This window comes from Theropithecus gelada, chromosome 11 (assembly GCF_003255815.1).
Source record: "Theropithecus gelada isolate Dixy chromosome 11, Tgel_1.0, whole genome shotgun sequence".
NCBI lineage: Eukaryota > Metazoa > Chordata > Mammalia > Primates > Cercopithecidae > Theropithecus > Theropithecus gelada.
Window position 1 is genome coordinate 30,930,970 of NC_037679.1, and position 23,828 is coordinate 30,954,797.

At 35.5% G+C, this 23,828-nt stretch overlaps 1 protein-coding gene across 6 annotated transcripts in view; it reads left to right on the forward strand.

The window, feature by feature from the left end:
- The window catches only part of TBC1D15 (TBC1 domain family member 15), an 81,871-nt gene that overhangs the window by 39,344 nt on the left and 18,699 nt on the right, over positions 1–23,828 (forward strand). For 5 of the 6 annotated variants that reach the window (XM_025401921.1, XM_025401923.1, XM_025401925.1 and 2 more), the window contains 7 exons: positions 509–647; positions 4,827–5,037; positions 13,221–13,323; positions 14,687–14,884; positions 15,949–16,077; positions 16,668–16,771; positions 17,838–17,932. In XM_025401921.1, coding sequence (XP_025257706.1) covers positions 509–647; positions 4,827–5,037; positions 13,221–13,323; positions 14,687–14,884; positions 15,949–16,077; positions 16,668–16,771; positions 17,838–17,932 — 979 coding nt within the window. Of the gene's footprint in view, positions 1–508; positions 648–4,826; positions 5,038–13,220; positions 13,324–14,324; positions 14,376–14,686; positions 14,885–15,948; positions 16,078–16,667; positions 16,772–17,837; positions 17,933–23,828 lie in introns of all 6 variants that reach the window. The other variant, XM_025401920.1, reaches the window with a different exon arrangement.

The following is a 23,828-nucleotide window of genomic DNA, read 5'->3' on the forward strand; positions in this document are numbered from 1 at the left end:
AGAACTATACATGTAAATATGTTGCTTTTAGCTAATTTTAATTGCCTATAAGAAATTATACAACCATTGATGGCTTAAATAGCCACCATTGGGGCTCTTTTCCTTAAATAACTAAAAGTTTGGAGGTTGGGAGCTTTTTGCAGTGGTTCTCTTGCTTTTTCCCTATAGTCAGAAGATGACTATTTTTAGGCAGCGTGGTTACATTCAAAGCAGGAAAAAGAAAAAAGGGATGAGGCTTTTATTATGAAAGCAAAGCCATTTTCAGAGTTGACTTCTGTTTATATTTCATCGGCAACTCTGACTGTGTGGGATTCTAATCAAGCTTCTCTTGCTTTTTTTTTTTTGATAAAGATGATCAAGAGAGAAAAGCATAGGAAATGGTGTTCAGTTTTCCCACCAGTGATGCCGTCTGCAGCCTACCTACAAACATTGAAGCTGAGATGATGATATGGATTGAAATTAAATTTGTTTTAGACTTTAAATATTTTATATGTTGTAATTATTTTAGGACTCCAGTTCAGTTGTAGAATGGACTCAGGCCCCAAAAGAAAGAGGTCATCGAGGATCAGAACATCTGAACAGTTATGAAGCAGAATGGGACATGGTTAATACAGTTTCATTTAAAAGGAAACCGCATACCAATGGAGGTATGAATTAAATCTTTTGAAATCTTAAACTGATTTGCTACAATATAATATAGTAATAAAAGTGCAAAGAAGATTCTTGAATGCTCCTCAGTGAGAAGGATGATTAATTTCTTTGGTTAATATGTATACATATCATATTTTAGTGATATTCCCTTTTCATCTCTCTTTTTGTTTTATTGGTTGTGGCTTCAAAAAAGGATTTTAAAATACTTGCTCTATTTTATAGTTATTAATGGCAGAAAATAGAACCACTTTAAAAAATTCCTTTGGCTGTCCTTCATGCACATTTTTCTTAATCTAGTAGAATTTTAATAATCATGTTATTTTATCCCAAAGTAACAGGGAGAGATGGAGTATACTACTAAACCATACCATTGTAATTTCAGCATTTTGCTGGACTCTTCCTGGCTCATTGCAGTTTTCTCTTAATATGTGTTCAGTGACTATTCTCCTTTCTACATATATACAATCATGTGCCACATAACAGCGTTTCAGTGACTGATCGCCTGTATGTCAGTAGTCCCATAAGATTATAATGGAGCTGAAAATTTCCTGTCACCTAGTGACATCATAGCCTTTGTACCGTCACAGCACAGTGCATCACCTTTTCTGTGTTTAGACGTGTTTAGATACACAGATACTTAGCATTGTGTTACAGTTGCCTATGGTATTCAGTATAGTAATATTGCTATACAGGTTTGTAGCCCAGAATTTCATAAAAGAAAGAAACATTACATGGACGAGAAAAGCATAATCTGACAATAAAGATCACTTTGTTAGTAGTTCTCAGCCTTGGCTGCACATTGAAATCACCTGTGTAGGTTAGATTTTTAAAAAATACTACCAAAAATCAGACTCTAGAGATACAGCCTGGGTATCTGTGCTTTTTAAAAGGTCTTCAGATGACTTTAATGTGTGATCAGAGTTGAGAACTTCTGTGTAGCTGTATAGCTTAGCAAAAAACAACAGAGGTAAATCCTGCTTGTGGCTTGACCACAGAGTGGACTTATAAAGTGGTGAACAGACTTTATTTTGTAGTTATTAAAAGTTAAAGGCCGGGCGCGGTGGCTCACTCCTGTAATCCCAACGCTTTGGGAGGCCAAGGCAGGTGGATCACGAAGTCAGGAGATCAAGACCACCCTGGCCAAAATGGTGAAACCCTGTCTCTACTAAAATACAAAAAATTACCCGGGCGTGGTGGTGCATGCCTATAAGTACCAGGCAAGGGAATCGCTTGAACCTGGGAGGTGGAGGTTGCAGTGAGCCGAGATCATGCCACTGCACTGCAGCCTGACGACACAGCAAGACTCCGTCTCAAAAAAAAAAAGGAGGCATTTTCTAAGCCCGTGGGTTCATTTCTAAGCTTGAGGGTTTATTTTGAACCCTCAAGCTTAGAAATTCCAGAGGTTTTAAATGTATGTCATTATGAAGCTTTTTTATTTTCTAAAAGTTTTTTTCCCCCAAAGAAAAAGCCTTTGTTTTTCTTATCTTTTACCCTTCTCATTTTTAACTTTGTACTTTTTTCTTTTTTGTGTGAGGCACAAAGTCAATTTGGGACAAACTTTTAAAAAATTGACTGTCAGACTTACTTAATTTTATACTTCTTAAGAGCATTTTCGCTTTATATTTCATAAGAGTTTCTACTGCTACATCCTTTGTTATATACCAGACAGATTAAATGTTTTGGAAATATTCCTTCCAAGAACATCAGACTGTCTCATGTTCGTTCTAGAGATCCATCCAAATAAAATTTGTCCTTGATGTTAATTCTATTCAAGGCATATAGAGATTTACTGAACTGTTCTACTTACAAGAAGGGTAGAGCTGTTTGTTCAGTTCTTCTGGTATTTAGTATTCTCATGTTAGTGTGTTGGAGATAGTTTTTACATATATTTGGTGACATAGTAAATTCATTAGAACTAAATGATTTTCTTTACATTTGCTTTGAGTAGAAAAATAGTTTGAGTTCACTCTTGATTTCTGTTTTCCTTTGTAACCATTTCTATTTCTGGCCAGCTATTTGCAGCAGACTAATTTGCAGATTACTTTTATGTTGACTTGATACTAGGTTGTTAATTGACTTATTCAACAGATCTTTCGTCTTTGACTACTTACTGACTCTTCTAGCACTGAGGATATAGCTGTGAACAAGATAAAGTTCCTGTTCTCATGAAGCTTTTATTCTAGTAGAAGGCTTAGAATATTTGTTTGTTAGGGTTTTAAATTTAAATATTTCTTTGTCAGAGCTTTAAATGTGGAAATGTGTGAGACATTTTCTTTTGTATGTAATATATGTCTCTTCTGTTAATGAGGGAAAAATCTATAAAAAAACCCTTTATTCTTGAATATGCACAAACTTCTAATAATTCATATAGCATACATATAGTGTTTAATATACTTCATATGATTTACTTGCAATAATTTAGATAAAATACTCTGTGCCGTTGAGTAATTTAATTTAAAAAATTGTCTATATGTAGTTTTTTGGGTTTCTTTTTTTTCTTCTTTTTCCCATTGCTGTTTTTCTGTGAAATATTTTTGGTCTTTGCAGATAAGCTAGCAGTATGTATCTGTTCTAGGTAGTCTAAGTACATTCACACTTAAATGATTCATGAGTAAGTTGAAATTCTAGAACTGTTCTCACTTAGGTATCAGCTTGAAGTGGTCTTATGAGCTCTATAATATAAACACCAGTGAAACATTATGTAAAGTAGTCAAGTGGACACATGGCACTTAATCTAGTGTATCTTGTGAGTTCACTGTCCAGACTGGTGTGAAAGCTGCTAGTCATTGTATATAGATAAGTCACTTTAGCTTCCTTCAAATGATACTTGTTTAAGTGTCCATGAAATAATGATGACGCATGGTTTCCTTGCAGATAGAGGTTCTGTAAGCTGTAGATTTCTTTTTATGAGTTCAAGAGATCTTATTGGAGATGATTGCAGATAGGAAGGTGATACATACATGCAGGTCAACACTGGTTAATATGTCTTCTGATCTAGTCTAGTAAGCAGCTTCCTTCTAAGTAGTTTATCTTTGTGGGATTGGTAGTGTGGGACAGAATTAATAAAGGTCTTGAATAGCAGGATAGTATGATACTTCTTAAGAAATAACATTTTAGGAAAGGAATTTCAGAGACACAGCTTACTTATGTTGGAGTTAAATTGTTAAAATGGTGTTTTACATTAGAAGTGAATTGTAAGTACTAGCATCATTAGTGAGAAGAAATTTTTTTTCTCTTTCAGTTTTTTTTTTTAAATAGTTGATGTTTAAGTTGCTTGTTATCAATTAGGATAATGTTCGCAAACCTGGAATTTTAGCTTCTATAACGAAGCCACAAACTCAGAACATGCTGTATTTTACATAACTATAATTTGGTTTGAACTGAGGTCTTGATTTAGTAGAAAGTTAATTTATCAATTGATTCATTATTTTTGAAGCATTCACAACTTTTTATCTTTTCATCCTCAATTTCTTGCTGTACTTTGTTTTTCTGCAAATAGAGTGTTGTATATTCACTCCAGTGTTATTTTTTATATCAGTATGCTTACTTCACTACTAAGTGTAGTGTCCTAAAAATAATTACAAAAGGAAATGAAGGAATAAAGGTTTTGTTTTGTTTTGTTTTGTTTTTTTGACTCTTCAAGAGAATTAAGCTATTCTTATTTTGGGGGGAGTAGAAAAGATGAACATTTACTGAGAATTTTCTGTATACTTGGCTTGTACTAGTTAGTTGAAAAGTATTATCTCCTAATTCTTACTAATAGAATTACAATGGGAGGTAAGTATAATTATCTCCATTTTACAAACAAAGTAACTGAGGCTCAGAGACATTCAATTATTTGCCCCATGTCATTCAGTTAGTAAGATGGTAGTACTGCAATATGAATCCAGTCCACCTGCTTGCAAAGCCATGATCAGTTTTTTTGGTCAAAGCTTATATTTTACATAGGAATAACATTTAAAAAATTTATATGTGGTAGGATAATTATTTTAAAAATCATTTTTTAAAAGAACATATAAGTTGCCATATCTAATACAGGTGGAAGCCATAATAATATGAGTGCTGTACTGATTCCCTGGGTTCAACTAATTTATGTTACGCAGTCATGGAGAGCACTGTCAGTACCTTTTAAAAAGGTGAACAAAAATATTTTGCCCCACTCTCTTGTTTTTAAGATGCTCCAAGTCATAGAAATGGGAAAAGCAAATGGTCATTCCTGTTCAGTTTGACAGACCTGAAATCAATCAAGCAAAACAAAGAGGGTATGGGCTGGTCGTATTTGGTATTCTGTCTAAAGGATGACGTCGTTCTCCCTGCTCTACACTTTCATCAAGGAGATAGCAAACTACTGATTGAATCTCTTGAAAAATATGTGGTATTGTGTGAGTAAGTATCATATTATTTTCTACTTATTGAAACTGGATCATTGTATTAATCCCAAAGCGAACTATTTTTACTTGACCTTGGGCATCAGTGACCTATGTGCATATGAGGACATGAACAGCTTTGTTTTTTCTGGGATATTGATTTATTTGGAATAACGACTGAATCATACTGTGTTATTTTAGTAATTTGAATCTGAGACTTACCACCTAATTACTGTTACAAAGAAAAGAGTAGTTTAATATTTTTTCTACATTTAAATGAATGATAATGCGTTAGTAATTTATGGCCTATATATTTACCTAATTTACCCTTTATTATGTATTTTCTACTAAATACACAGTTATACTTGTGATGTTGCAACTTTAAGTCAGGCAAGTCCTAAGTCCTTTATAAAATTATTTCTCAGTTGGACGACAGGGCCTTACCACTTTCCAAAAATCTTGTCTCTCATTTAGTTACCTGTGTGCATCTGTACATACACATGCTTCCTCACTCTTACTCTCAGCAAATATTTTTTGGGTATCTATTACATCCCAACACTGTGGTAGATGCTTCATATTTAGTAGTAAAACAGGGGTGTTCCTGGGTCTCAGAGAATTCATAGTCTGGCAATTAAAACTGAGGAACTAAGATGAAAGAAGTGTCAGCTGCTTTGGGAGTTCCTGGGAAGGAATGAGGGGCACTTAATTGAAACTGGGAGTAGGGATCAAGGAAGACTTCCTGGAGGAAGAAGCATCTAAGTAGAGACCTGAAAAATGAGTGACCATTATAAGGAAAGAGAAGGAGATATTTAGAGGGAAGCATGTTTTACAAGGGAAGAGTACAAACATGATGTAATCACACAGCAAATTAATTCAGTATTACAGGTCTGCAAAGTATGAGGAGGGGAGGGTAATACAGTTAAAGATGAGGCCAAAGAGCTGAGGTCATGTTAGCAGATTCTTCCAGTTATCCAGGTGAGATTAAAGTGACCTGAACTGGGATAGTGACAGGAAAGATGGAAGTATTTGCAGTATTAGATTATAGGATTAGATTTTGTGATGGATTGGATGTATGGAGGTGAGAAGGGAGAAGTTGAGGTTTTGGGCTTGGGAGAACTGCAGGGAATGATTGCTAACTTTGTTTGTTTGTTTGTTTGTTTATGATGGAGTCTCACTCTGTCACCCAGGCTGGAGTGCAGTGGTGTGATTTTGGCTCACTGCAACCTGCGTCTCCTGGGTTCAGACAATTCTCCCACCTCAGCCTCCTGAGCAGCTGGGATTACAGGCATGTGCCACCAGGCTCAGCTAATTTTTGTATCTTTTAGTAGAGATAGGGTTTCACCATATTGGCCAGGCTGGTCTCAAACCCCTGGCCTCAGGTGATCTGCCTGCCTCGGCCTCCCAAAGTGCTAGGATTATAGGCGTGAGCCCCTGGGCCCAGCCACTAACTTCATTTATAATGTCCTCACTTTATAGTAGAATTTAACACCTTGCCTGAATTTAGATTCCATAAGGCTAGAAGTGATATAAAAACTGGGAGTCTCGACCGTGTATTTTCTGGCATGAGATTCTCCCCTACTTTGTTAATCATCTCTGGCTGGCAATAGGCAAGCTGTTCAGTGCCAGTAAGTGTAAGAAAGTCAGACCTGCTTGGTGGTATGTGGATCTTGGATCTCGAAGTGAGAACCTGTAAATAAGTTACCATTGAGAGGATGAGTAGATTTCAGGAGAGACAGTGTCATGATTGGAATAGAAGGTTATGGTTATTGAGTAGCAGGCATTAAAGACTAGGGAGTTTTAGCACCATAGTAAGCTCAGTAGCAGTGTTGTGACATAACTCACAAATGAGATCATTTGGTCTGAGACTGTTGATTAAAGCTTAATATCTAGGATGAGGGAGGAGGTAGCCCCTCTCTACTTTTTACTGATTGTATTTTGGAGAAGTAGGCTTGAACTGCAAGTAATAAACACTGCATTTTAAATGTGCTAGACTACCTATTCTGTATTAAAGAGATAACCCAGGGTAAGGAAGGGATCAGAATGGTCCTATGAAAAATATTTCATTGAAGGATGTGGTTTAACTTGAAGAAGAGAAGTTTCGATGCAACATTAAATAAAATCCAAACTTCTTCACTGTTATCAACAAGGGCCTGCCCTGTCTTAGCTCTGTTTATCTCTTAAAACTCATCTCATGCTATTGTCTTTTCCATTCTACTCATGCGGATTTCTTTCAGTTCCTAAAACCCCCTAAACTCTTTTGTGTCTTAAGGTCCTTTATGCATACTGTTTCTACTTGGAATATTTCCCCCTCTTTCTGATTCCTGAGGTCTCCATTTAATGTCACTTCCTCAGAGGGGCTTTCCACGATGCCCTCTTTCCCCATCTAATGTAGTTTTCCTGTCTCTGCTCCTCGCTATCTAATTTTCTCGTTTGCTTCCTTCATGGCACCTAACAGTATACAATAATTTTGTCTATTCTTTTGTGTTTTACTCTAGAATGTAAACTTCTGAAGGATAGGGATTGTGTCTATCTTGTTTCCGTATTATTCCTAGTTCCTAGCTACAGTGTCTGGTACATAATAAATGTGCAATAAATATTAGTTGAATGAATAAATGGCATGATAATTATCAATTTGACAAATACTTTTTGAAAGTTTTTTGTGAGAAACAGATTGGAGATTTGCTTTATATAACTCCAAAAAGAAATTAGGAGACAGGGTTTTTCTCAGGAGGTAGAGTTTTCTATCCTGGATGGGTTCAAGGATAGTCTTGATAACCACTTAAGCAGTTATAGGGGTATATATACCTTGAATATGTGGTGTTCGTGTTTTCTTGAGAGTAGCAAGTGAAAGCTTGTTTCCTTTTCTAAATTTGTAAACAAATGAGAAGTATGAGAATCAGAGATGGGGATGGGCACATTGGCCCATGCCTGTAATCCCAGCACTTTGGGAGGCCGAGGTGGGCAGATCACTTGAAGTCAGGAGTTTGAGACCAGCCTGGCCAACATGGTGAAACCCCATCTCTACTACAAATACAAAAATTAGCCGGGTGTGGTGGCGAGCACCTGTAATCTCAGCTACTCGGGAGGCTGAGGCAGGAAAATTGCTTGAACCTGGGAAGCAGAGGTTGCAGTCAGCAGAGATCGTGTCATTGCACTCCAGCCTAGGTGACAGAGTGAGACTTCGCCTCAAAAAAAAAAAAAAAAAAATCAGAGATGGTGATGAAAATAATGTTATTAGAGGGGTTTAGACATATGGCATTATAATAATTCATCCCAGATTAGTTTTGAACTAAACTGGTTGTTGCTACTTCTTGATACCCACAGGCTTTCCTAATGAGGACAGACCACTGAGGATGTGAATGAGAGCAGAATGAAAGCACCTTCTCTTGTTGATAGGCAGATGTAAGAGAGAGGGGGAGAGAGCGAGCCTGGAAGGAATTATGCTACCCTACTCTTTCCCAATCTCAGCACTTAAGTCCCTGGGAAGGAGAGTTTCTTTAGGAGAAGTGCTTATTTCCGTTTGAAAATGTGAAGCCATGGAATGGTGTTCCTTGTACATGTTTCTTTTTTTTTTTTTTTCATTTAATTCAAGTATTTTTTTGAATGCCTACTGTGTCTTAGATGCAGCAGTGCTATTTTCTGGAAGGAAAGCAGTAATCAAAAAAGACATGGCCCCTGCCTTAAATTGCAGCTATAATAAGTGCTGTGAATAAGACATATGGCACTGTAAGAGTATATTAGGATAACATGTAAGTTTTCCATGTGTGGGAGTGATTGAAACTCTGAGAGGAAATGAAATCAACTAAGGGGAGGATAGAGTTGGAGGAGATGTGAGCCTAAGTGATTAATTGCACCCTTTAATGATTTGGTAAAAGAGAAAAAGCTTTGTATACTTTGTTTCTCTTCTCATTAGGCTTAATCATTAAGTTTTTTTTTTTTTTTTTTTTGAGACCGAGTCTCGCTCTGTCACCCAGGCTGGAGTGCAGTGGCCGGATCTCAGCTCACTGCAAGCTCCGCCTCCCGGGTTCACGCCATTCTCCTGCCTCAGCCTCCCGAGTAGCTGGGACTACAGGCGCCTGTCACCTCGCCTGGCTAAGTTTTTGTATTTTTAGTAGAGACGGGGTTTCACTGTGTTAGCCAGGATGGTCTCGATCTCCTGACCTTGTGATCCGCCCGTCTCGGCCTCCCAAAGTGCTGGGATTACAGGCTTGAGCCACCGCGCCCGGCCAATCATTAAGTTTTTAGTGAACCAGGATGTGGCTGCTGTTCTTGGGGAAGGAGATAGTATCACGTAACTACTTCAAATGCTATTCTCCTAATATCAGCCACTACTTTGTGTATTGTCCTGTGACACTGGGAGGGCAATTTACTTTTTGACCCATGAATGGTCTGAAACGTGTAAAAACAGTGCATCAAATATTTTATCTCCAAGGCCCCTCCATGCTGTAGGCTGAAAATAAGTGCTCCCTCCCTAGTCTCCTTCCTGTCACAAATTATGCCCAATTGTATTATGCCATGTAGCTCACCATAGATTTTATAGAGTCCAAGTAGTAGAATAAAGCTGTTCCAGTATTTAAAAAGTCCCAAATTTATATAAGCCATCCCTCACTATCAGAATCTTTTTTGTTTTAACTTTTATTTTAGGTTCAGGGGTATATGTGCAGGTTTGTTAAGTAGGTAAACTGCATGTCATGGGGTTTTGGTGTACAAATAATTTTGTCACACGTAATAAGTATAGTATCTGATAGGTAGTTTTTCTGATCCTCTCCTTCCTCGCACTTTCCACCCTCAAGTAGTCTCTGGTGTCTGTTTTTCCTCTCTTTGTGTCCATGTGTTGTTGTTTAGCTCCCACTTGTAAGTGAGAACATGTAGTATTTGACTTTCTGTTCCTGCATTAGTTTGCTTTAGGAAAATAGCCTCCAGCTCCATCCATGTTGCTGCCAAGGACATGATCTTATTCTTTTTATGACTACGTACTATTCCATGGTGTATATATACCACATTGTCTTTATCCAGCCTACCATTGATGGGCGTTTAGGTTTATTTCACACCTTTGCTATTGTGAATTACAAAATTCTTAAGGAGAAATTTAAAGGCCCTTGTTCTTGTTAGTTAAGATTCAAATAAGTGGAATTCCCAAAATTTTAAGTTAAAGTTCACATAAATGAAAATATCTAAATATTATACCCAATTTTTATTCTACTAGGTGTCAGCCAGGGGGTTCTCATTTCCTGTCCCTGGAACAGTTATCCTAAGCAAAACGATGTTTCCAGAGTCTTATTTCTATGGTCAAAGATTGTTTTAGAGACCACACAGAAGAGTAGTCAAGGAAATCTTGATTTCAGCCTCATTGGGATGCCAGCGGTCACCCTTCCTGTCTTCTTTTGAGTTCAAAATGAAGAGAATTAGACCAGATAACTTTTTTTATTTTTGATTAAGATAAATTGAGGAATGTGGCTTGCTTTTGTGGCCTTGTTGTCTTCCCAATCCACTTCCTAGTGAGTTAAGTTTATCTTCCTAAAGAGCTAAATTTCCTCTTACAGGAGCAGGGCCTTACCATATGGACCAGCAGAGATTGCCAGTAATCTAGGAGTGGGCAACCTAGATGACTCACAAGCGCCAGGAAGAGGCCCTGCTAGGCTAGTCATGTGTAGTTCCTTCTTTCAGTCTCAACAACCTGATCTAGTCAGTGCAACATAGGCCATCTTCTTGATGCTTAATATTTTTCAGATACTTTTCTTATTTACCAGGAAAACTGTCATATTTGTTCGTGTTTGTAAGTGTTCTTTGATTTATCATCATTTAGAATGTGATGTTCACTTGGATAAAAGAATGAGCTAGGAATATGTTTTTCTTACTTTCCTGGACCAAGTTGGTTGCTAAGATATGAATAAGACCTGTTGATTCCATTAAGTTATTTTGTATATTGGGCCATTTTTACATTGATATGCAAATATCCAAGCAGTAAAATATTCCCTTAAAAAGCCAAATTGGTTGTATCATCAAACAGCACCAACCATTTAAAAGAGTAGGTTCTAGATGTAAAATTTTGTTACTGTACCTTTCTATTTTTTATTCCCAGTTTTGATTGATAATCTCTGCAATGCTGTTTATTTCTTTAGCCTTACATGTTGGTCATTCTTAATAGAAATATAAAATAATTACTGCTACATTTGGGTGTACAAGCATTGTTCAGTTTATAATTTCTGAGTTTATTATGAGGTCTTTGGGAGAGGCTCACTCCAAAGCCTAGGATATACTTCAGAATTTTCAGGAGATATGCTTCTATAGTTGTGATATTAGACTATAGTTTTCTTCAAATTGTTTAGCAGGCTGTAATAGAATTGCTGGATTAGCATCATTAAACGTTCGTCTTACTACTGCAGTGAGTTTGAAAGTCTTGAATAATGTTAGCATGAGAGATCAACTTCCCAGAATACGTATTTATAAATTAAATCAGTGTGGTGACCTGGCAGGTGGAGACATTCTGGTAATATTTTGGAATACCAGTCTTCCTTATGATGAGCTCTTTAATTGCCTAGCAGTATAACAGTGTACTACTTGTCCATTGACTGATGTACTTTTTAAATGTTTTGTTGATTACCTTTGGGGCAGTCAGGTCTTTACTTTCTTCATATCTTCCCTGCTTCTTAGAGCTTCCTCCACCCCCCATCACAGAGTAGTAGTTACGAAAAAGAAAAGAAGGAATTTATTTTTAAAAAATATTTGTGGTTGCTTGTTGGTAAGCCAGTCATTTCATCTTCTGATCTCCAGTTTAGTGGCCACTGTTTAAGATATGGAGCCATAGAGTTATCTGAGCCCAGAGAGCTGAAAGTTGCGTATTAGTTCCTCTTTTATATGTATAGACAGTGGTTTGACTTTCATGAGCATTTTTTAATTTGGGTTTTAAAGAAATAATTTGGCTTAATTTATTGTTAGAAACAAAATAGTGCTAGCAGCACTGTGCTATGAATAAAATTTTGTTTTTTAGCTACTTTTCTTTTCTGATGCTACATTTCAAGGTCCATCGTTTAAAAAATGCCTTGTGAGAGAATCTGTAAGTCTGCCTATTAATTGTGACCCCTCAAAATATTCAGAAAAGTGAATGTTTTAAAATGTATGGTTTTTTCCTCCTATATCAAATGACTCAATCTCAGCCCTTTTTAAAAAGCCAAGGGGCTTATTAGCTACTGTTGTTGTATATGCAGATGGAGTGCTGTTTTTGACTATGTAAGAATATAAGGATCCTGTTTTAGATTTCATATTCCCTCTAGCATTACTGTTGCATCCTGTTATGTTAGAATTGAGAAGAGATAACTGTTATTAAAGATCTTATCTCAAACATAATAAACAGGAGGTGTATAGCAGCAAAATGACATATTTAATTTTTATTTTAAACATAGAAAAGTTCTCAGTTTATTAGAACGAAGTCATAAAACTCACTAAATAGAAAAAAGACTAGATAATTTGTCAGATGACTAGAAATTAGATGTCTGTTTTGAAAAGATTTTGTTAAATTCTGTCATTACTAAGAAATGTGAAGAGACTTGCTTCTATAGTTTAATAAGCAAGAACTAAAAACATAGTATTACCCAAACAATACATAATAATCTTTTTAAAATATGTTCATGTGTGTGCATTTGTAATTATGGTTAGTATGATTAATGATCTTTATCAAATAACTAATATATCTTACGTTTTAAACATCTTATATTACAGTATTACTAAGCCGTGAATGAAGGTGGAAACCATTTCAAAATAAGACATATTTTCTATATGTAAATATTACATACTGATGACTCCTAATGTCTGTTTTGGCTTTCTTTAATTTTTATGATAATAAAGCCAGATATCTTGTAATGGTTTTCTACTATAATTCTAGAGAAGAATTTAGGTTCATTCCAATTTAATCCTTTTGGCTTTACCTGGAATAAAAATATACTTTGTTTGTTTTATTTATGTTATATGCAGAGTATTAATTTAGTATTTGTTAATTTTGTATTTTATGTTTCATGTAGTTTTGAAGCTCCTTTAAAATAGTTACTAAATATTTGCTAATATATTAATGGAAAACTGTTCTAGAACTGGACATTAAAATGTTTTGTTTTTTTTTTTTGTAAGGAACATTTGTGTCAGTAATTGTTTGCGTAGTAATTGATACAGTGTGTTAGTATTTTCTACAAATCCTCTTTTTTATTATAGATCTCCACAGGATAAAAGAACACTTCTTGTGAATTGTCAAAATAAGAGTCTTTCACAGTCTTTTGAAAATCTTCTTGATGAGCCAGCATATGGTTTAATACAAGTATGTTTCTTAAATCTATCATGTATTATTCTGACTGCATTATTTTATGTGCCCCCTACTTCTCATCTTCTCAGAGAGTATGCAGAATGAGACAGGTATATATATATATATGTGTGTATGTGTGTGTTTCTGTGTAATCTTTTTAGAACTATTCTCTGTAATTTTACAGAAACAATAATACGTTTTCATGTTATTTGCAAGACTCAGAGGCTTCCTTGGTTCTTACTCATAAGGCAGTTTGTCCGTTTATTATAATACTAAAATTAGACATCAATAGAGTTGTATCATAACTTTTATTGATTAGGTCAGGGGTGACAGAGCAAGCCAGTTTGAATTCATTAATCATCAATTTAGGCAAAAATCTGGTTTGAATTTAAGTAGGTTGTTCTGACGTCATGACAATCTTATTCCCCTAAGAATATTTGAGTATTGTTCTTGCATTAGGCTAAAAATGTACACTTAATAATAGGCAGAAGTAAATTTAATTATCACTCAGATGACTATGTAAAGTAATGAGATGATTTATTCATTTATTTATTTATTCACTTATTCATTTAACAAATGTGTGAGAGCTTGCTGTGTCCCAGCTGTTCTTTTCCTGGTTTTGAAGATGTAGAGATTAATAAGATATAGAGGGAACTTTTTAGGAAAGAGGATGAGAGAGAGAACTAAACACTATTTGAAATAGGAAATAAGAGGATAATTTTACTTATTGTGAAAATAATTATTTAATAAATAACTATTTTTGCTAAATATGAATGAGCAATTAGTTTGGGCTTCAGAAGTTACCCTAGTGCTTAACAGTAGAAAAACCTTTTGCCGTTTTCCAGGGTTGCACTGTCCCAGAATAAATTATTCTTGTTGGCATGATTTACTATTCACGTAATTAGATTAAAAGTCAGCTAATATTTAAATATGAGCTTTTAAATTTAGCAATCAAATATTTTGTGTCAGAATAGCATGGTAGTACACACTTCAAGAAATATTTTTTTTGTGTGAAGGCAGGACTGCTAGACAGAAGAAAGCTGTTGTGGGCCATTCACCACTGGAAAGTAAGCACTGCGTATGTTTTCTGATGTATGCAGATTGAGTGAAGCCTGCAAATCATTTGTTTATCTGCAATTCAATCAATAGCATTAACTTACCATTTATTGTGCTATTTTAACCAAATGAAATGATTGGCTTAGAAAATTTAAATTTTTCTTCCAAGAAAGAAAATACAAATTTAAGATAATCTTAGAACACTCTGTTTTAGTCCTGATTTCTTTTCTTTTAAAAAGCTTTGCTTTTTTTGCCCATGTTGGAGTATTCATTTTTCTTTATTTGAATTAATAATGCTAATGTTTTTCTTCCCACTGCATAGAAAATTAAAAAGGACCCTTATACAGCAACTATGATAGGATTTTCCAAAGTCACAAACTACATTTTTGACAGTTTGAGAGGCAGCGATCCCTCTACACATCAACGACCACCTTCAGAAATGGCAGATTTTCTTAGTGATGCTATTTCAGGTCTAAAGATAAATCAGCAAGAAGAACCAGGATTTGAAGTCATCACAAGAGTGAGTAAAGATTAGTATTAATATAGCTCTTATGTTTTAACAGGAGAACGTGTACTATAGAAATAGAAACTTAATTTTGGTGATATCTGCCTCTTTACATAATCTGTTCTTACAACTTTTTGCTGGTATATCTGACAATGAGTGCTTGTCCTGCCACTAAATTCTTCATTTGTTCTCTATCTTATACTCTTTATTGATTAATGTTGGATCTCTCTTCTTTGATTACATTTTGATAATAAAGAAATTTGTTTCATTGAGTGCATAGTAGAGTGAAGAGCGAACCTTTCCTATAGCCTCTTAGTTCTGTTCCTTACTTGGCATGTTTTCTCATAGGCATCAGAGACAGCTAGTCAGGACACTACTTTTAGGGCTTTTATTCTCATGTAATGCTTCCTTTTTCAAGTAAGATGGGTTTTGGCCCGAATTATGGCAGATCTTTATATGTGCTCAGCAAGACTTAAATTTGCTACAATTCTAGGCTTGTACATAGTTAGAAAACTATACATATCTAAATTTTAGTGCTTAATTAAAGGGTTTATCGTGCAAATAGTATTTTAAAATTATCAACATCTGTTAATTGAATAAAACACTATAGAAAATGCCAAGTGAAGCTAGTGGGTCATGAATCAGTTCTGAGAAATACGAACTTTAGAAGAAAAGCTAATTTTAGAATATGATTAATGGAATAATTATATATTCTTTCTTTTTAAATAATACAGCATATCATTTGGTTTGAAGGTTTCTTATAGAATTTACATGTCGAATGTTCTATATGTATGTAATTGAACCCAAAATAGTAAAGAACTTTATTTTAATAACAAATATTTTTAGTCTGTGGGGTTTCCTGTTTCTGAACTTATAACCCAGCTTGTTGTATGTTTAGTAGAAGGGAAACATATGTAATGCCAACTATTATAGTTAAACTAAACATGGGAAAATGAGGGATGATCTTAGAAGTATTAGAAGTCATGTCTGAAAAATAGTATTTTAAATTTAGTTTCTATATGCCTTTATTTCATTTCACTGGTTAAATATGTACTTGTTATTGCTTATCTTATTTTTAGATTGATTTGGGGGAACGACCTGTTGTTCAAAGGAAAGAGCCAGTATCACTGGAAGAATGGACTAAGAACATTGATTCTGAAGGAAGAATTTTAAATGTAGATAGTATGAAGCAGATGATATTTAGAGGGGTAATTTAAACACTCTAATATGGCTTGTCTTACAAACTCCTAGTATTCAGTATTATAAACTCCTAGTTATTGTTTTGGTGGGTTTTGTTGTTGTTGTGGTGGTGGTTGTTTTTTGGCAGGGGAAGTGGGGAGGAATGAACTCCGTTATTTCTTGATGAATGATGCCTTAAAATTCCTGGATTGAGTGGGACAGAGTGAGGTGCTTATGATGTTCCTGGGGGTTGGGTAGAGGGATACCCTTAACTCTGGGGGAGGATATTCTTCCGTATTTGAAGTTCTGTAGGTTTTGTGAAGGAGGCCTGCATTCCAGTGGCATTTGCCTTATTCTTTAAGATTGGGCTTAGACTCACCAGTCCCACTGTCTGTCTGCTGTAGGCTGCTGTATTCTGTGTACTGTTTAAACTTTCTGGCAGCTACTTAGATCTTCTGGATCTAGAAGTAAAAAACAAGATGATATTCACTGAATTGAACTATTTACATATATAAAACTACCTCTTAAAAATTAGTTTTCGTTTTTATATGCAAGTTTTGTGAACTTACAGTATTGCATTCTTTTTCATTCATGTGTTTAATATGCATGCTTTCTTCAGGGACTTAGTCATGCATTGAGAAAGCAAGCTTGGAAATTTCTTCTGGGTTATTTTCCCTGGGACAGTACCAAGGAGGAAAGAACCCAATTACAAAAGCAAAAAACGTAAGTAATGGTCTTTTGTACATTCATTCAAAGAGATTCGAGTAACCCACCCATACAAATTAGTATAGGGTTTCTAGATGAGGATTTGGAATAGACTAGGGAATGGGAAAACAACTTAATTTTTATTGTTTTAACTCAAAAATTATGAGCATTCTAATTATTTTAAATCAGAAACACTTATTAGAAGCACCTCATTGCATTTATTTTTGTGAATATGTAAAAAGAAGATAAACATACTCTATTTCCCTTATATAAGCCTCGTACAAGCATTTTGCATACTTGAAAGATAACTATGTAGACATACACTTAAAAACATCTCTCATTCGTCTTGATTCATTTTTACAATTCATTATGAAATTTTAAAATTGGCTCATAAGAAATATATTTGCTATTTAGATTAATTACCTTTAAGTTACTTTTCTGATACACTTATAATGGATCCTTCATTCTTTTTGGAAGAGTATTTCTATTTTAAGTTATTTCTAAGACTTGAAACACAGACCAACTTTCCAGGTGCAACTTCTTGTTCTCAGTTGTCAGTCTAGGCTTTGAGTTAAAGCTATTTTCAGTCATTATGTTCATATTTAAGTTATCTGACAGTCTTCTCTTTTCAGCATGTTTACCAGTTCTTCTAAAACATTTTTACATTAACTAGTTTCTGCAATAAACTGCTTGGAAATGGAACTATAATGTCACTTAAAAAAAAAATCACTTAGATTTGTATTTACAATTATTTAGAAACTTTAGTGGTTAAGATATTTCATTATTAGAATACTTTAGAGATGATTTTAAGGATTAGATAAATGTTTTTGTAAAAGAATACCTAAAGTTTTTCTAGTAGTGGAACAAAGTTTATCACATAAACTTTGTGATATGTATAGGGTATTTTTTCTTTTGTTTTCACTTACTTGTCTTAACTTTAAACGTTTCGCTGTTGTTTTTATGAACTTACATTCCGTTAGCGTCATAAATGCTTTGATATACTGTTTATAGAAAAACCCAGTTAAACAGTGTTAAAAATAAAGTTTTCAAATAGCTTTCTTTGGTGTCAAATTGTTTTCTATAGTGATGAATACTTCAGAATGAAACTGCAGTGGAAATCTGTCAGCCAGGAACAAGAGAAAAGAAATTCAAGGTTAAGAGATTATAGAAGTCTTATCGGTAATTTTTTTCTTAACAACTTTGGAAATGCAAGAGGGGATTACATTGAAATCTTGATGAGATTAAAGAAGTGAAGATACACGCTAACAGTGCTAGGGCTCAAAAGAGAAATCAGAATAGAAAAGTACATTGCAGTGTGTGTTTAATGTTCTTTGTTGTTCCTCTTCCAATAGGCATATTAATTCAGTAAGTGTATTTATAAGTGTTGATATATTTAATTTTCAGTTCCAAAGTATGAATTTCTAAAAAAGATTATTTACCTGTATTTGCTTGTTGAATTAATTTCATTTTTTAAACACTTTATTTTCTTTTTTATTATGAAAGTGTTTATTGTAGAAAATTTAGTAACTGTAGATGAGCAAAAAGAGGTAAATATAAATTATTTTTGTTTCTGTCACCCAGAGATAATTATGGTTAATAGGTATTGGTTTATATCCCTTCAGAACTTCTTTAAATATACATATATTTCATTTTTAAAATTAAATGACTCCAGATATAAAGTTTAGTTAGTATTTGAAAATAGAATATTTACCTGGGGATAACTGTTCTCTAAAACATAGAGATGCTTGATAGAATTTTATCATAAAAGCATTAGCTGCAATTCATAATCTCCATTTACGAATGAGAAACTGAAGCATGGAGAACATAAATGACTTGTCCAAGGTCACATGGTTTAAATAAGTGCAGAGCCCAGTTTAAGGTTCTTATTACATTGTCTGTGTAATTTTAGGATAGCATTGGATAGTACTGGAACTTAGTTTTGAAATTCCTTTATGGTATCTGGATTTGTATATCTGTGGTTTCATAAAGAACGATAGAGGGATTTGTTACTGTTGTTAACGCCCTCTCATGAAAGAAAGAATTTTTAAAATTTTATTTAGAAAGCCCAACATAACAAGCTGATTTGGTACCGTTTGTGGACATAAAAACAACATCTTTTTGGCAGTGATACTTTTGATCCAAAAAGAATTTATTTTTCTGAAATGTAAATTATACCAGAATAAACTTTGTCCTTTCTCTGATTAAGGCAAAAGGTTGGGAGTCCTGAGTTTTGCAGTTATCTAAAGTTTCTAACTGAAGCTTCTTGCTGTTTTCAGTTTCAATAGGAAAAACAATAATGGATTCTGGTGTTTTACTCCTGCTTGAGCGTGAAGTATTTGAACTGGAAGGGAAGTTGGAGGTCAACTAAACTTGTATTTTCAGCCTCTTCTTTCTGCATGCCATATCCTCTTCCCTTTATATCAAGCATCAGTGTTGATGTCTCTGATATTCTCAACCTTTCATGTCCTGTTCTCATCCTTTCCAGGAGACTGGTAGAAAAATTTAGATATTTAAAGTCCCCATAATGTAATTTGAATTGAGACATACTTTAGCCTACTTTGTTCATTTTTAGCAGATAAAATTGAAGCCCAGAAAGGTTAGTCAGTTGTCTTAAGCCATCTATCTGGTTAGTTTTATAGCTCAGACTCATTCATACTCAGATCTAATTTTTAAGTGGCCTTTCAGCTATACCATGCTTTCTGCCAGTAGAAGTGTATAAATAAGTTAGTTTTAAAGCATTCTTTTTCTATAATGCTTTTTCCCAAAAGTATTTTGAGAATGATTATCAAAAGCTTTTTAGGTAGTATAAATTTACTTTTATTAAAAACAAAACTACGCAGTAAGCTTTAGGTCTTGCATACATGCCAATAAGCTGGATTTTACTTTAAGTGTGATGAGAATCTATTGGAGCATTTTAAGGAAGAGTATTTTATTTACATTTTAAAATCATTTTTACTGCTTTGTGGAAATTCAATCAAAGTAAGAGTAGGAATAGGGAGACCAGTTAGTAGAAAGCAGAAGTCCAGGCAAGAAAATAGTAATAGAGAAGGTAAAAAGTAGGTGAGACCGGCCATGGTGGCTCCCACCTGTAATCCCAGTATTTGGGAGGCTGAGGAGGGAGGATCACTTGAGCCTGGGGGGTTGAGGCCACAGTGTGTTGTGATTGTGGCACTACACTCCAGCCTGGGTGACAGAGTGAGACCCCTTCTCAAAAAAAAAAAAAGGTAAATTCAAGTTATATTTTGGTGTTAGAGTTGGTAAGACTTTCTGATGTATTAAATATGGGGTGTGAAGGGGAAAGAGAAATAAAAAATAGGACTCAGTTTCCGACTAGAAAACAGGCAGTTAGTGATACCCCTTACGGAGATGAGGAGAAATGCAGTATGGTGAAATTGAATTAAGTGTTAAAGTATATATACCTTAAGGTGAAAAATACAAATGGAATGTCAAATAACTAGTTGAATAGTCTGGACTAGTCTGGTAGGAGATAGAAATTTGGGTATTATCAGTATAAATATCCATGGAAACAGATGTGCCACCTAGTGGAAAAAGAGACAGTTAAGAAAGCTCAGGAATCCCTGTTTTTAAAGCAGTGGTTTCTAACCTTGGCAACACATTAACTCATTTATGTCTAGTTTTCCATTATTGGAACACTGAGTTTGTGGGAGTTATTTCTATCCTACTGCTCAAGGTCATCTCCAAGGTCTGATTTTTCACACACAGAAATTCGTAACCTCTGGCATAAATGGGTTAAAATCACCAAAGGATCTTTCTGAAAACCAAATTGATTATTTCAAGCATTCATACACTTATTCATTCTTTCAATAATTATTACTTAGTGCCTATTATGTACTAGGCTGTCCTCTAGGCATTGGGGATTCATCAGTGCACAAAACAGGCAAAATTCTTGCCCTAAAGGAGTTTTCATTCTTGTGGAAGAACAGACAGTAAACAAGTTAAGTAAGTGACATATGTGGTATGTTAGTGATACATGCCAAATAGAAAAATAAGGCAAGGAAGAGGGTTAGGATGTTTGTGTGCCATGTTGGCCATTTTAACTTGGGCAAGCAGAGACAGCTTTTAGTTGGAAAGTGATATTTGAATAGAAACTTGAAAAATAGAGGGGGTTCTCTCATGACTCCTGTTCAGTATAGCATTGGAAGCCCTAGCCAGAGCAATCAGGCAAGAGATAGAAATAATGGGCATCCAGATGGGAAGAGAGGAAGAGCAACTGCTTGATGTAAAGGGAAGAGGATATGACATATGGATATTGCTAGAATATGTCTTTCGAGAGACAGATTCTTGCTTGTCACCCAGCCTGGAGTGCAGTGGCACAATCATAATTCACTGCAGCTCGGGCTCAAAGGATACTCCAGCCTCAGCCTCCCAAGTAGCTGGGGCTATATGCATGCACCACCACACCTGGCTAATTTTTAAAGTTTTTTGTACACATGGGGTCTCACTATGTTTCCCAGGCTGGTCTCCAACTCCTGGCCTCAAGCAATTCTCCCATCTCAGTGTTATAAAGTATTGGGATTATAGACGTGAGCCACTGTGCCCAGCCAATATTGCTGTTTTTTTGTTTTTGTTTCTGTCTAAGATGGGAAAAACTGTGAGAGAAGAAAGTTTGGAAGACAATATTTAGAATTCAGTTTTAGATTTTAATTTTGAGATGCCTATTGAATGTCCGTAAGTTAATATGTTGAGTTGAATGTGGATATATAGGGCAGGAATTCATGGGACTGGAGATAAATTTAGGGGTCATCAACATAGATAGTATGAGATTACATAAAACGATGAATTATGAAACTAGATTACTTCAACAAACTAGGCATCAAAGAAAGGTACAAACCTCAAAATATTAAGAGCCATCTATCACAGACCCACAGCCAACATCATACTGAACAGGTAAAAGCTGGAAGCATTGCCCTTGAGAACCAGAACAAGACAAGGATACCCACTCTGACACTCCCACTCTGACACTCCTATTCAGCATGGTATAGAATCAGGCAAGAGAAAGAAAGAAAAGGCATCCAGATAGGAAGAGAGGAAGTCACCCTCTCTTCACAGGCAATCTGGCACTATACCTAGAAAACCCCATAGTCTCTGCCCAAAGGCTCCTAGATCTGATAAACAACTTCAGCAAAGTTTCAGTTTACAAAATCAATGTACAAAAATCAGTAGCGTTGGTATACACCAACAACGTCCAAGCCAAGAGCCCAATGAAGGATGTGATCCCATTCACAGTAGGCACAAAAAGAATAAAATACCTAGAAATACAGCTAACCAGGGAGGTGAAAGAACTCTGTAATGAGAATTACAAAACACTGCTGAAAGGAATCAGAGATAACACAAACAAATAGAAAAACATTTCATACCATGGATTGAAAGAATACTGTTTAAAATGGCCGTACTGCTCAAGGCTATTTATAGATTCAGTGCTATTCCTATCAAACTACCAATGACATTTTTCACAGAATTAGAAAAAAAATTCTTATGCAACCAAAAACGAGCCCAAATAGCCAAAGCAATCTTAATGCAAAATGAAGAAAGTTGGAGGCCATACTACCTGACTTCAAAGTATACTGCAAGGCTATAGTAACTAAAATGGCATAGTTCTGGGACAAAAACCAGACACATAAAGCAACAAAACATGTTAGAGAACCCAGAAATAAAGCCATATACCTACAGCCATCTGATCTTTGACAAAGCTGACAAAAACAAGCCACAGGGAAATGACTCCCTATTCAATAAATGTTGCTGGGCTGACTGGCTAGCTATATGCAGAGGAATTAAACTGGACCCCTACCTTTCGCCATATACAAAAATCAGTTAAGATGGATTGAATACTTAAATGTAAAACCTGAAACTATAAAGACCCTAGAAGAAAATCTAGGCAGTACCATTGAGGATATCGACCCAGGCAAAGACTTGATGAAGAAGACTGCGAAAGCAATTACAACCAAAACAGAAATTGACAAGTGGGACCTAATTAAACTAAAGAGCTTCTGTACAGCAAAAGAAACTATCAATCAACAGAGTAAATGGCCTACAGAATGGGAGAAAACATTTGCAAAGTATGCATCTTTCAAAGGTCTAATACCCAGAATCTGTAAGGAACTCAAATCAACAAGCAGAAACAACCCCATTAAAAAATGGGCAAAGGACATGAGCAGACTTTCTTTTTTTTTTTTTTGAGACAAAGAGTCTCCCTCTGTCGCCCAGGCTGGAGTGCAGCAGTGCAATCTCTGCTCACTGCAACCTCTGCCTCCCGGGTTCAAGCAGTTCTCTGCCTCAGCCTCCCCAGTAGCTGGGATTACAGGCGGCCGCCACAATGGTGGGCTAATTTTAGAATTTTTTTTAGTAGAGACAGGGTTTTACCATCTTGGCCAGGCTGATCTTGAACTCCTGGCCTCGTGATCCACCCGCTTTGGGCTCCCAACGTGCTGGGATTACAGGCGTGAGCCACCGTGCCTGGCTGCAGACACGTCTTAAAAGAAGATGTACACACAGCCAACTAGCATATGGAAAAATGCTCAATATTACTAGTTATTGCAGCATACAATTCAAAACCACAATGAGATACCATCTCCTGGTAGTCATAATGGCTGTTACTAAAAAGTCAAAAAATAACAGATGCTGGCAAGGTTGTAGAGAAAAGGGAACGCTAATACACTGCTGGTGGGAATGTAAATTAGTTTAGCCACTGTGGAAAGCAGTCTAGACATTTCCCAAAGAACTTAAAATAGAACTACCGTTCGACCCAGCAATCCCATTACTGGATATATGTCCAAAGGGATACAAATCATTATATCACAAAGGTGAATGCACGTGTATGTTCATAGCAGCACTATTTGACAATACCGAAGGCATGAAGTCAGCCTAGATGCCCATCAGTGGTGGACTGGATAAAGAAAATGTACATATACAGCATAGAATGCTATGCAGCCATAATAAAGAGATCCTAGCCTTTGCAGCAATATACGTGGAACTGGAGGCCATAATCCTAAGTGAATTAATGCAGAAAACCAAATACCACATGTTCTCAGTACAAGTAGGAGGGAAACATTAAGTA